The 15,256-nt window shown below is 40.9% G+C and overlaps 1 protein-coding gene across 5 annotated transcripts in view; it reads right to left on the bottom strand.

Moving 5' to 3' along the window:
• Positions 1 to 1,448: 1,448 nt before the first annotated feature.
• ttc6 (tetratricopeptide repeat domain 6) overlaps positions 1,449 to 15,256 on the bottom strand; it is a 162,003-nt gene continuing 148,195 nt past the window's right edge. For all 5 annotated transcript variants that reach the window (XM_055640545.1, XM_055640546.1, XM_055640547.1 and 2 more), the window contains 3 exons: positions 12,933 to 13,103; positions 6,133 to 6,358; positions 1,449 to 1,998 (listed from right to left, as the gene is read on the bottom strand). In XM_055640545.1, the coding sequence (XP_055496520.1) occupies positions 1,871 to 1,998; positions 6,133 to 6,358; positions 12,933 to 13,103 (525 nt within the window). In that variant the 3' untranslated portion in view covers positions 1,449 to 1,870. The remainder of the gene's footprint in view (positions 1,999 to 6,132; positions 6,359 to 12,932; positions 13,104 to 15,256) is intronic.

Here is a 15,256-nt window from a genome sequence, read left to right as displayed (position 1 = left end):
CCAATGGTGTGTGAGCGGGAACTTATGTAAAAATGGGCAGGTGATTTAAAAAAAGCTCAATCACCTGCTGTCCTTCATCCCTTCACATGAGAAACAATCAAGATAGCAAGGACATTTGACATTAGAATTGGAAGCAGTGAAAGGGACGCTAAGCTCCCTTTTCAGATTGTGCCAGGTTGAGAATCATATTTGACAGTCTGGAACTGGCAGGGAGAAGCTCTCTCTCTCTCTCTCTCTCTGTGTCAGCTGTGTTTGCACAAGATCAGAGATGTTTTGTAATGGTATTATTCAAGGTATGGAAGACAATATGCGGCAGAAGAATGTTGCATGCCATTCTTCCAAGCATGACCCTGAACAATGTGATCAGAAGGATAAGGTTGAGGAAGAATTGCAGACTGCTGCCGTGGTCAGTGTCTGCATGTACATTGAATTTGATTTTAGATAACTAACCAATCACACCCCACCCTCCTCCTTTATCCTCTCTCTCCCTTGTGCCTCACCTGGATGCCTTTTCCCTTCTAATCTCACAACCTTCGTCTTCTTTTGTCTTCTCTGATCTTTGTCTAATCAAAACCTGCCTCACCTTTATATACCTATCACTCACCCAGATTTTTCCGTCCCCACTCCTCTTAAAACTGTCACACCCTATTGTAATCAGTCTGAAGAAGAGTCTTGACCCGAAACATTGCCTATTCATGTCCTCCTAACCCATTGAGTTACTCCAACACTTTTTCAGTTCAGTTGTTTTTGTTGTGTCTCTCTGATTTGTGTCATTTCAACTAGTGAAAGTGTAACTTTCCCATAGCATTAGCCTGACAGTATTGCATTTCAGAATATCCTCATTCTGATATCACCTACTTTCAGATTTTCCATGGACATTCTTGTCATATTATTCGAGTGGAATTATGCTACATGATGCTCCTGTATCCAGTTTTAGTTTGAGGTTTCAGTTGCAAGATTATTTCTAATCCATTTTCCGACCTGAATGGCAGTGTGGAGTTCATTTTTCTAAGAAATGCCATGCTTAGTCACCCCCTGCAAAAAAGTGCTTTTAATATCTAATCTTCTCTTAAATTCTATCATCTTTCATAGCAGAGATGCTCCGCTCATTCAATTTTCATAGGTCATTTTACTTTTCCTTTGGCATATCCTCTGTTTTCCAAGTCATTGTGCTGCAATTTGATTCAAATGCAGGGTTTTTCCCCACTATGAATTCATCTCGTAGTGCACAGCACCACCAAAGATAAAGCAAATTTGAGGTACTGCTGCTCCAAACAGAACTGTGTTCATATCTCAATAGGATCCTAATATGTAATGCAGTGGATCAGATGGAGGGTCAATACTGTTCACTGTATCGTTTGATTAAGTGGCAAGTAATAAAATACTATCAATTAAAATAATTTTATAAACATTATGGAAAGAAAATCAGCTAATTGACCCATGTTCAACATTGATGCTTTATTTTCATATTGAAACATTTTTTTTTCAATTTAAATAGAATTATTTGCATCTTAGGATTTGACATCAATATTGAAAACATTCTTTTAAATTATTTTATTGGTCACATATCTTGTACCAAGGAAGAAAATAAGAGAGAACGTGAAACTACACGATAGAATAAAATTATTTTGTATTTACGTATTTTAGGAACACATTACATGTTATGTAATCTTTCTAACAAGGATGATAATTGCAAATATTGGAGTGATAAAATAAGACCATGTTGCATTGAATAATGTTAAATTCATTTTTAATATATTGGCAGAACTAAGATATTTGTACAAAAAAAAAGTTAAAATGTGGTTCATTTTTATTCAAAGTTTTTATAAATCCTTAATCTAAGAGTCACTCACAAAAGCAGATATCCAGCTTACTTATCTTCTTGGATGCTGATAGCAATTTTGTAATCAGTTATAGCTTGGTCAGTCAAACCCAAATGGCCACGGACATCCGCACGGAGTTTGTAAAATAGAGCATCGTCTGGCATTAGCAATAGTGCTAGAAAAGTATGGTAAAGGCATGTTAAAAGTATAATAAATATCTTACTTATCTGCTTTTTCATGTTAACAATTATAGTATGCATAATCATATCTATTTACTTATAAAACTCTGATCTTGGATGTGTATGTATTTGTGTGTATGTATTTGTGTGTATGTATTTGTGTGTGTGTGTGTGTGTGTGATGCTCGTGTGGGTTTCACATCTCCTCGAAAACACAACGTGCCAACGGTGACATTTTCACATATTCCGAATTTGTCAAAATTCGCCTTATCTGAAAATTTGATGCATTATTTCTCGAGTTATTTATGAAAATGTTCACAAATGTGCAGAAACTTGGAAAAAATAACTTATTTTCCCCCGTGCTTACAGCTGTGATGTCACATTGGGATTGGAGCCCTGCTCGCAACCTTGTACACCGAGTTCTGCTCGCCCTAGCAAGTGCAAATGGATTTTTTTAAAGTCACAGTACACTGAGTTCTGCTAGCTAGCAAGTGCAAGTGCATTTTTTTTAAAGTTTAAAAATGAGGGAGGTTGCATGAGGCGAAATGAGCAGCCCCTGCGCAGCTGTCGGCTATGGGTGAGTGGTGGAATATTGCATTGGGGAACGGGTTGCGTTGGGGGACCAGGCCTCCCATGGGGGCTTGGGGGTGGAATATTGCGTTGGGGAACGGGTTGCCCAGGCCTCCCATGTGACAGGAACCCAACGGGTCCCACTTGGACTAGTACCTATTAAAAGTCTGATCGTGTGTGTGTGTGTGTGTGTGTGTGTGTGTGTGTGTGTGTGTGTGTGTGTGTTGTGTGTGTGTGTGTGTGTGTGTGTGTGTGTGTGTGTGTGTGTGTGTGTGTGTGTGTGTGTGTGTGTGTGTGTGTGTGTGTGTGTGTGTGTGTGTGTGTGTGTGTTTGTGTGATCACATTGTATTAAAAAATCGACATGCTTTATTTCTCGAGTTATTAATGAAAATGTTCAAAAATCTGAAAAAACTTTGGGGGAAAAAAAATGGCTGTCTTCTTGCTTGCGCTTTGAGTGATGTCACCCGTCACAATGGGTCTGCGTGCTGCCATCTTGAATCTGCGCACTGCGAGTGACGTACCCCCCACCTCTCTCTCCTCCCCCCCATTATTCAAAAGACGCAGCCCTCTCACCCCCCCCCCACCTCCCCACCTCTCCCTCCCCCCTCCTCTCCCTCCTTCCCCCCATTATTCAAAAGACTCTTGGGGGGTCACTTCCTCTTGGGGATCGCTTTCTCTCGGCTCCTCGGTCGGCGGCTCTCTCTCTCTCCCCCCCCCCCCCCCCCCCCCCCCCCCCCCCCTCTCACTTCGCCTGGCCTCTCTTCTCTCTTGCACCATCCCCTGGCCTCTCTTCCAACCCCCAGGCCCCTCTCCCAACCCCTCTCCCCCTCACCTCCCCCTCCCCCTACCTCTCTAGACGTGCCTGCGTGTTCGGGGCTATGCATGAGTAGATATGGTGGGGATGGGGTAAAAGGAGCGAATGAATAATATTAATATAATATCAAGGGGGGTGGCTGGTGCGTGTGTGACGACGCAGGCCCCCCCCCCCCCCCCCCCCACACAACCGCGCGTTGAGGGGACGGGACCCAATGAGTCCCAATTGGTCTAGTTAAAGCTTGAAAAATGTGCCTTTATTATTATTATTTGAAATTTGTCTTTGGTTTACTATGGAACATTTTTTAGATTATTTCCAATGAGTGATAAAGGTTTGCTCTTTAAAATAAAGGGAAATAACAATGTAGGTCGGGTAAACTGTCCTTATATAAAAGCCAAACAAGCTGTACATAATTTGCAGTGTCTGCTCAAATGTAACAGGACACGCAGCATCTGTGCAGAGAAGGAATGGGTGATGTTTTGGGTCGAGTTCCATACTACACTGCTCGAATTTAACATCTATACACATTACTTCAAAAGCTCCAACATTCAGATAATGTCAAAAACAAATTCAAAGCAACACCAAAAGGATTTGTCCATATTTAGTATTTTTATTTAATTTCTCTCTATTTCTCTATACGAGGAAATTTAAATAGTACAGGTCCACCACCGATTTTCCGGCTACCGATGGTCTGGCACTTCTATTAATCTGGACAAAATTACGAGAGTGCACTTGAAATCCCCCCCAGAAGCCATCCACAAAAATATAGCGCATTGGCCAGGTGAGGTGACCGATCTCTGCCACGTTGGCAGTTACCGGCCAATCGGTGAGTTGAATTTGCCCCCTGTTGCCGGGGCTCAGCCGGAGCCGGCAGATCCATTCCCAAAACCAACTTCTGAGGCCACGCATAATATCTGTGCCCAAGGAGAGCAAGGTAAATGCCTCAACGACTACAAACTGGTGGCACTCAAGATGTTAAAGTGCTTCAAGATGTTGGTTCAGACGCAAATCAACCTCTGCCTAAATAATGATTCACTTCTGCCTACTGCCACAACAGATCAACAGCATTTGTGCTAGATTGCTTGGTCAACAAGAGTGTGTATTTCAAGCTGTTCATCAACTACAGCTCAGTATTCAAAACCATCATGCCTTCCAAAATCATTGTCCAGCTTGGAGAATTGGATCTCTGTTCCTCCCTATGCAACTGGATCCTTGACTTTCTCGTTGGCAGACCTCAATCAGTATGAATTAGCAACCACACCTCCTCCTCACTGACCATCAGCATAAGGGCATCACAGGACCTCATCCTTGACCCCCTGCTCTTTAGCCCCGACTCTGATGACAATGCCACGTTGAAATTCACTGACAATACCACTGTCGTCAGAGGAATTAGTAATGACGAATCAGAGTATAGGAGGAAGATCGATAATCTGGTGGAGTAGTGCCAGAACAAAAGCCTAGGGATCATACACCGCTTGGGAATGAAGATCATTGCTGAAAGTGGACGTTACTTGGTATCATGATCTCCCCCTTATAGAACGGATCTAGGGCCTCACTTACATTCCTTTGGAGAATTATTCTCATCAAAGTTTAATGACTGCCTGACTGTTTCCAAAGTTATAGCCATATGGGACTCGCCAATTAGAAGGTCTGATTGTATACTCTTCAGGTGCTAAGACAGAGATTTAGATAAATAATTCATAAAGGGAAAATTTGGGGCAACTGAATGCACAAGTATCAGTGGTGCTTTGGAAGGTGGGACAATACACAGCAATAGATGATTAGAGAATTGGAGGAGTTGCGTAAATGAAGAGGATTGCAGAGGTTTTTAGATTAGAATAATCATTTTGACTTGAAAATATTCACCAGGGATTGATGGGCAAGTAGGCAGAATACAGTAGCAAAGCAATAGAGCTGATGCCTCTCATCGCCAGAGATTGGGTTCGATGCTGACCTCGGTTGCTGTCTGTGTGTGGTTTATAGATTCTCCTTGTGGATTTTCTCCAGTGCTCCGGTTTCCTCCCATATCCCAAAGACATGCATGTTTATAGGTTAATTGACTTCTATAAAATGTGCCTAGTATGTAGGATGCGAAAGTGGGATATTATTCAACTAGTGTGAACGGGTGATTGATAGTCAATGTGTACGGTGGTACCAGAGGACCTGTTTTCATGCTGTATCTCTAAACATAAACTCTAAACATAAATAAAGCTGGAATTTGGATGTTGGAGGTTATTTGGAATTGTGTAGTTCATTAATTGGGAATATATGAGGTAAAGAAACTGAAGCAAGCTCTTGGGGAGCACTCCAGAGATATAGGTAGGTAGCCTTCTTGATGGATAAGATGAGTTTTCAAACATGGCATTAAAAACAAAGCTGCAAATGATTTGGTTCACTTGACAAAACTGAAAAAGAGGATCAGAGATGGTATGATCAAAGTTTCGGATGTAAATATTGTTTATCCAATTGTAAACGATGTATATCCAACACAATATTGGACAAAAGATCTGTTAGCACTAAGGCACTTGAATTGCCAGGGCAACCAATACAACAATGTATTATTATTACTTGTTGTTGTGCAGATGAGCAACTGCATGTGAATAATATATTCCTGGATCAATTTCCAAATATCCAGTTGATTATAGACATGAAGTGCAGAGAACATTTATTAGAACATTTCATTGCATCTTACAGGACCTATCCCACTGCTAAAAATATATACTGTAAATGTCTATGCTGTTTCTTACCTTGTGAATAATCTTTATCAGCATCTTGGTACTGCTTTAGAGTGGCAAAGAGGTTTGCTCTGTTAAAGTATATGTGAGCTGAGTAAGGACTAAGTTTAATAGCTTCTTCAAAGTCCTCCAGTGCCTCTTTGACAAGCTTAAGCATAACACGACAAATTGCTCGATTCAGCAAAGCAGATTCATCTCTTGGTTGCAGATCGATTGCCTTGGTGTACTGATCATGGGCCTGCAAAGTAATAGTACTGAGATAATTAAAAGTTGTCACATTTCAGTGTTGACATTTTTTCCATTTAACAGAATCTGGAATAATTCTGTCCAGCACTCGCACACAAAACATACTGTTAACACAGAACTACAAAATATCTGTCAATAATTAGTAATCATGAATCAGATATTGAGCAGTAAAGCATAATTTGTCAAAGGACAAAACTGTCTCTAACAGGTCCCAAGTTTTGAATATTTCTCAATGTATATCTTTTCAAATATGTTAGCGTCCTTTCTTAATTTGTCATGTCAATTTGAAATGTTTATACACTTAAAGCAAAGTGTATAGAGCTATTAATGAGACGTGCAACCTCACATACTATATAGAGCACTTGGGGAATAATATTAATTGTAGCCAAATTAGTTTAAAGGCATTACAGAATAGGTACGGAGACAATTTTTCTTCTTCGCCATTTAGGTGGTTAATTAATGGAGCAAAATTTGAATTGGACAACTTATTCGCTTATTTTTTTCTGATTTCCAACAGAATGCACTGCAGTATATGCTCCCCTTAAGCACTGTCAACAGGCAAATTAAACTGTACCGGGAAAGCCAACTATAGTTGTGACTGGTATGCTGAAGATCAGTGCCAGCACAAACATTTGTGACTCGATCTGTAATTTGGACTCATTGCAGATAAAATGCCACTCAGATACCAAAAGGTCATATGAGAGGAGCAGAATTAGGCCATTCGGCCCATCAAGTCTACTCTGCCATTCAATCATGGCTGATCTATCTGTCCCTCCTAATCCCATTCTCCGGTCTTCTAATATCAAGGGCATTCACTCTATATGTACTCTGACTTGTTCTAACTCACTATTTCTCTTGAACCCTGTACTTTCACCACATAGTCTACAAGACTACTTGTTGATTATTTGTTACTGAAAAAGCAGAGCTTTTTTTAGCTGCAAAGCATTTATTCTACAAACACAAAGACTTCTCACAGCCTGGCAACTATCTTAAAATGAACTTGACTTTACACTACATTGGTGTCATGATTATCTCTTATATGTGCATCTACATTGCATAACATTGCCAGATTCCACCTTTCCTTATCTAATCTACTGCTGAAAACATCATATGCCCCTGTTACCTCTAAGTGAATTGGTTAAATACATTTCATGCCATCTTTTCATATTCCTACTTTCATAAAATTGTGTTCATCCACAACTCCTACCCATATTCTAGTTCCATTCATCTATCACCCTATAGTTGCAGTAGGAAGGAATTGCAGATGCTGAGTTACACCAAAGATAGACACAAAATGCTGGAGTAACCCAGCGGGTCAGGCAGCATCTCTGGAGAAAAGGAACGGGTGTCATTTTGGTTCGGGACCCTTCTTCGGACCCTCTGACCTGACCCGAATATCACCTATTCCTTTTTGTGTAATTTCTTGTTAACACCCCCTGAATTGATAACTTTTATAAATATGTGTTCCATTTGTAAACAAGAACCAGCATTAAACAGCTATGCAAAAAATCATCACTACGGATGCAACACAGCCAGAGAAAGACCTGATAATTAACAACAAATATGTTTAAAGCAAATTTGTTTTGTAAAATATTACTTTTCATATGATATTTAATTACTGAAAATCACAGATATATCTTACCTTGGGGATTTGAACCACTACTAACCTGGTTTTTAGATCTTAATATAAACAATATGTTTTTCAGATTCATGCGTTACTTCAGTTATAAACTACTTGTTTACCTTTTAGATTTTATGCTATTCACCATTTTCTATGAAGGAACTGTTTAGTAATTAGGATTTGAAATATTTGGTCAAGGGTCAAGAGTGTTTTATGAATGAATGAATGAATAAGTTTATTGGCCAAGTATTCACATACAAGGAAATTGCCTTGGTGCTCCACCCGCAAGTCTCAACAGTCAGTTAGAAATGACACATAAAACATTAAACATTAATAATAAAACATTATTGATTAAACATGTGAATTAAATACCAGAGCAAAAGGAGGCTTCAAATTTTTGGTAATTGAGTAGAGCTACTACTACTCGTGGAAAAAAAGCTGTTTTTATGTCTGGCTGTGGCAGCTTTGACGGTCCAGATTCGCCTTCCAGAGGGAAGTTATTCAAAGAGTTTGTGGCCAGGGTGAGAGGGGTCAGAGATAATCTTACCCGCTCGCTTCCTGGCCCTTGCAGTGTACAGTTCGTCAATGGAGGGAAGCTTGCAGCCAATAATCTTCTCAGCTGATCGGACGATTCGCTGCAGCCTCCGGATGCCGTGCTAGGTGGCTGAGCCAAACCAGACCATGATGGGGAAGGTGATAACAGACTCTATGATGGCCGTATAGACTTGTACCATCATTGCCTGTGGCAGATTGTGCTTCCTCAGCTGCCACAGGAAGTACATCCTCTGTTGTGCCTTTTTGACTGTGGAGTCGAAGGTAGCCCCCCATTTGAAGTCCTTGGAGATGATATTTCCCAGGAATTTAAAAGACTCCACAGACGTGACTGTGGTGTTGGTGATGGTGAGTGGGAGGAGGGGAAGGGGAGCTCTCCTAAAGTCTACAATCAATTCCACTGTCGTAAGAGCATTGAGCTCCAGGTTGTTGCGATGGCACCAGGATGCCAGCTGTGTCACTTCCTGTCTGTAGGCAGATTCTTCCCCATCCTGGATCAGTCCAATCAGGGTTGTGTTGTCCGCAAACTTGAGTAGCTTGACAGAGGAGTCAGTGGAGGTGCAATCATTGGTGTAGAGGGAGTAGAAGAGAGGGGAGAGTACACAGCCTTGTGGTGCTCCTATGCTGAGGGTCTGCGGGTCTGAGATGTGCTTTCCCAGCCCCACATGCTGCTTCCTGTCTGTCAAGAAGCTGGTGATCCACTGACAGAGGGGTTCAGGAACAGTCAACTTGTGGAAAGTTTGTAGTGTAGTAGCTCTGGCACAATGGTGTTGAATGCAGAGCTAAAATCAACAAACAAAATCCTCGCATAGGTCTCCTGGTGGTCTAGGTGTTGGAGGATGAAATGCAGGCCCAGGTTGACTGCGTCATCTACAGATCTATTGGCCCGATATGCAAACTACAGAGGGTCCAGAAGGGGGTACGTGATATTTTTCCGCTTGGCCAGCACAAGCTTTTTAAGGGTCTTCATGACTACAGATGTCAGTGCGACAGGCCTATAGTCATTAAGACTGGTAATCCTTGCCCTTTTGGGTGCATGGACAAGAGTGGAGGCTTTGAAGCAGGCAGGGGAAGTACAGGTTTGCAGGGACTGGTTGAAAATGTCTGTGTCAGCCGGTGCCAGTTGTTCGGCACAGAGCTTGAGAGTAGAAACATAGAAACATAGAAATTAGGTGCAGGAGTAGGCCATTTGGCCCTTCGAGCCTGCACCGCCATTCAATATGATCATGGCTGATCATCCAACTCGGTATCCCGTACCTCCCTTTGCGCTCCATACCCCCTGATCCCCTTAGCCACAAGGGCCACATCTTTTACTCCTTCTTAAAATATAGCCAATGAAACTGGCCTCAAAATACCCTCTGTGGCAGAGAGTTCCAGAGATTCACCCCTCTCTGTGTGAAACAAGTTCTTCTCATCTCGGTTTTAAAGGATTTATGCAAAAAATAATTCCACTTATTCTTAAGCAGTGGCCATTCCCTTGTCCTGGACTCCCCTAACTCCATACCCCCGGGAAGCCACAACCTTCCCTATTGCATCTAGCCTGTTAAATATAGCCCCCCTCAACTACCTAAGAATTTGTAAGTTTCTATAAGATCCCCTCTCAATCTCCACAATTCTAGAGAGAGTATAAACCAAGTCCGATCCAGTCTTTCTTCATAAGACAGTCCCTGACATCCCAGGAATCAGTCTGGTGAACCGTCTCTGCACTCCCTCTATGGCAATAATGTCCTTCCTCAGATTTGGAGACCAAAACTGTACGCAATACTCCAGGTAATAGACTTGGGGATAAATTGAAACCATAACTGAAAATGGTGACTTTCAAAGAACTGATGTTTTGGGTGTAAACTGGTAAATCCCACAAGGGGGAACTAAAGTGAAAGGAAAAAGATGATTAAAGAAGGAAAGCAAGATTGAATGTAGAAGACGAGGGGAAATAAGATGAAAAGTATGAGAGGAGAATGGCAGGTACCTTCAAGAGAATCCAAAAGTCTTACCCTGGCATGTAAATGTAAGGTATAAGAAGAGGAACAGTGCTAATTAGAGATTTAAGTAGCAATCAATGTGTATAGCAGCAAAAGGCATTGTTGTAATCCCATAAATGTATTCCCTATCAGGCATTACTGAGGAGAATGATATCGCCAACATCTCGGTTGAAGGGGAGATAATAGAAACAATGGATGGGATGAAAACTGTTGAGATATAGGTACTAAAAAGCTGTCTCCATTGAAGCAATTGATTCATCAGATCTGGATGAGAGGTATTTCATGTCGCCCAGGGAAGCAAATTTGGATATTGCAGAAAAGGTTGCTGTAATCTCTCAACGCTCCCTAGAACCAAGAGACACCAAATGATGACTAATACATGAGTTTTGTGGAAAAAACTGCGTGTGGGGTTTATTTCTAGTTCAATATCTTGAAAGTGACTTCAGGAAGAATCAGCCTGACAATCCCATGATTCTTTAAAACATTTTAAACAGATAAAACGTTTTGTTTTAGTTCATAAAAAAATAATTAAAAGATCTAAAATTTCCAGGAGATGTGCACGTCAATTTCTTTACATAGTGGGTAGTGGGTACCTGAAACGCATAACTAGGGGTGGTGGTGGAGGAAGAAATGACAGTGGTGTTTAAGACGCTTTTAAATAGCCAATATAGTTAAGAGTTGGTCTTTGCATCATGATCGGCACAGACACTGTGCGCCAAAGTGCCTGTTCCCATGCTGTACTGTTCCATGTTCTTATGCTACATTTGTTTTCTTCTCTCCTTAATTAACAAAAGAAAAAGTGGCATTTAAAACATGGCAAGATTGAGAGCTGGAAGTAAATCCTCCATGAAATGTAGCACTCCTGAAGAATTGTATTTTGAGGAGACTGAGAACTCGGTGGGAAAAAGTGTAAAGGTTTCCTGGATAGACTATGATGACTTGGATTCACAGAATGTTTCGCAATAAAATTTTATCGAAGTCCAGAATGTCTACAACTTCTCCTGCATCCAACTATGCAAAGATAAATTATGAAAGTTCTGAGGAAATGTTGCCTCAAAATCCTGAGAATACAACACCCAGCGCAATTAATGACATTAACAGTAAAACAGGGGCCAACCAATGGATTGCAAGCAAGTTTACATCTTTTAAAAGAACAATGCTGTCAACAATCTTTGAAGAAAGTCTTCCAACCACACCAGAGAATCAACAGGCTTGCCCATCCAGTAATGCAGAGAACACTACTACCAAAAACACTGTAGAAGATGATTCAACACCATTCATGCCTGTCAAGGTGAGTGGAAAGACTGAAGTTGCCCCTAGGAACACATCCAGATCATATTCTCAAAAATCATCATCTAGTTTTCATTCAAGGCTTCTTGAGAAATCTATCAGCAAAAGGAAAACTAGAAAGAGAAGAAGACTGCCGAGAGAGCAGGTAAAGCCATGTTTTGTCATGATAAATGAATGATATACATTTTTTTTTAAAAACATGCAATTATATTTGGCTTTAAGAACAGTGCACATTTTTACTTTGGTTTAGAGTGATTCTAGCAATTTGGCTCTGGATTCAAACTTGGGCAATGTGAAAACACAAATTGCAAGTTGGACCAAACACTATTCTGAATGATGCCTGCAATAGTTACCCAAACCGATGCAGTGGCTTTCCAAAGCCGGAACAGACATTGTGGGCCATAAAGCCCGTTTCTGTGCTTTACTTTTCTATGGTCTATGTTTTAAGGAACGTTACATTACAGAAAATAGTGTTATAAAAACAATTGTGTGAAAGAGGAAAAGATGGTTTGAGGGTTAAAGAATTTCAGACTCACAAATCCATAGGATTTATGTAATGCAAATAATGTTCCGTTATTCATCCAACGAGTTGTATCTAATTTGTAGCAGGGGGTCGCAGGTTACGACTGAACTATCTGCACTGAAATAAATCTTAATACTGGTACAAATTGGTGATCAATTCTATTGCAAAGATTTTTTTCAAAAAAAGGACTGATTGCAGTTCACATGTGTTTTTGTTGAATTTCTACAGCAAATTAGGATACAAGAGTGGACAATTCGCCAACTGAACAACATTGAAGAAGCCAGAAAACATGAACTCGTAATAGAATATGACTAAATACATCAAGTTAGGGTATGATGGGATATGACTTGCAGATAATAGTGTCCTTTTATGCTGGCTATTAATAGCTCATTATTGAGATAAAGTAAGAAATCTTTAAAACCTATGCCAGAGATGTGCTGAGATATGAAAAACTTTTTTTCCAGATGGAGGGAAATACTAAATATTGGTCAGCCTTTGGGCTAATGATGACTACATGAAAAGTGGCAGAGTGTGCTAAAGTTAATCATGTGGTAAATTAGTTAAAGTTTAACATAGTTTTGATGATAAAATGTCATACCTGTTGAAATTGGCTGTTGCAGAGGTAAAGATTGGCCTTGTTGAGATAAGCCAGTGAATAGGTGGGGTCGAGAGCTATTGCTCTTGTATAGTCTCTCATAGCATCAGGTAGGTCTCCCATAAACTGGTTAATCACACCACGATTTGTAAACAACTTTGCTGATTTGGCGATCTGAAATGATATACTATATTTAAGTGAACTAATTTATTTGTAATAATAATGCAAAATGAAGTTAACAACAAGCATTTGGGATGGAGAAAAAACAGTCCAGCATTACAAACAGTTCTGACAGCTCCAATATATACTTGTGGACAGCAATGAATTACTGAATCTAAGCCAAAATAAGGGAAACCCGTGTTAGAACTGTTGGAGTAATAAAACTGGGATGCCTTGAGATGGAAACCTCTGTGATATTATCACCACAATGATGGAGGTACACAGTGCATTCAAAGGGAGGTGTAGCAGATAAACTTACCTTTTAGTCCACCATGTCCATTGACAACCATCAAGCACTTATTAATCAGTCATTTTTCATTCTTATTTTTCATTGTATTAATTTTTCTACAAGTTGCTGAGCTTTTCAAATTGCACTGAGATATTATTTTATACAGGTATGAAGGAAATGTAAGTGCAAAAAATGCAATGAATTGCGTGTAGTTAGAAATTATTTTATGGATAAAGGGGTAAAACATTATTTTGATTAGACAAGCAAAAATCTGAAGTGTTTCCGTGAATTAAATGTAGTTACACTATACAGAAGCCTTTAAGAGCAATCTGAGACCCGAGATCACAATACACTGTAGTAACTGAAAATTATTTAAATAAAAAAATTATAAATCTGAAAACACATGTTTTTATTGGAAATCGTGATGCTGAATCAATTGTTTACTTGTGATAGACACAAAATGCTGGAGTAGCTCAACGGGACAGGCAGCATCTCTGGAGAGAAGGTATCGGTGACGTTTCAGGTCAAGACTTCTTCAAACTGATATCAGGGGAGAGGGAGATACATAGATATGGAAGTGTAAGGTGTGCAAACAGGACAAAGGGAATCAAGTTCAAGGAAAATGTAGAATAGATCATTGTTAGCTGGGAGAAGTTAACAACAAATCAAACAGATAGACTGTAGTCAGAAACAGTAGGACAGCAGGGAAGGAGGAGGGGTGGAGAGAGAGAGAGAAAACAAGGGTTACTTGAAGTTAGAGAATGCAATGTTCATATCGCTAGGGTGTATGCTGCCCAAGCAAAATTTGAGGTGCTGAAGGTCAGTGTGGGAAAGGGAGAGGGAGTTAAAGTGTTTAGCAACCGGGAGATCAGGTAGGTTTAGATGGACTGAGCGGAGGTGTTCAGTGAAACATTCGGCGAGCCTGCATTTGGTCTCGCCGATAAATTGGAGTCCACCCTGGAACTGCGGATGCAGTGGATGAGGTTGGAGGAGGTCCAAGTGAATCTCTGCCTCACCTGAAAGGACTGTCTGGGTCCATGGACGGAGTCGAGGACAGAGGTATAGGGACAGGTGATACATCTCCTGCGGTTGCAGGGGAAAGTACCTGGGGAGGGTGTGGTTTGAGTGCGAAGGGACGATTTGGCCAATGAGTTGCGGAGGAAACGGTGTCTGTGGAAAGCGGAAAAGGGTGGAGATGGAAAGATGTGGCTAGTGGTGGGATCCCGTTGGAGGTAGCGAAAATATGGGAAGATTATGTGCTTTATGCGACGGCTGAAGGGTTGGAAGGTGAGGACTGGGGGACTCCGTCCGTGTTGAGAATAGGGGGAGGGGAAGCAAGGGTGGAGCTGTGGGATATCGAGGAGACCTTAGTGAGGGCCTCATCTATGATGGAAGAAGGGAACCCCCGTGTCCTGGTATGGAACTCCCTCATCTTGGGTGCAGATGCGGCGTAGATGTAGGAATTGGGAGTAGGGTGATAGTCTTTACAGGAAGCAGGGTGGGAAGAAGTTCACTTGCGAGAACACAAGTAGGTACAGTGACTAACGAGGCTGAAGAAGGGTCTCGACCCGAAACATCACCTGTTCCTATTCTCCAGAGACTCTGCCTGTCCCGCTGAGTTACTCCAGCATTTTGTGTCTATCTTCTGTTTAAACCAGCACCTGCAGTTCCTTCCTACACAACAAACTAGAGGGCATAGCTTTTACATTGAGTATGGGAAAGTTTAAAAGAGATGTGTGTGACAAATTATTTTACGCACTAAGTGGTACAATAGTGATGTTGAAAATACATTTAGACAGTTACATGATTAGGTAAGGTTTTGAGGAATATAGGCAAATACAGGGAAATGGGACTAGCTTGGTTATAAAACCTGAACAAC

Source organism: Leucoraja erinacea, chromosome 9 (genome assembly GCF_028641065.1).
Source record: "Leucoraja erinacea ecotype New England chromosome 9, Leri_hhj_1, whole genome shotgun sequence".
Taxonomy (NCBI): domain Eukaryota; kingdom Metazoa; phylum Chordata; class Chondrichthyes; order Rajiformes; family Rajidae; genus Leucoraja; species Leucoraja erinaceus.
This window is presented reverse-complemented; position numbering and strand designations above follow the sequence as displayed.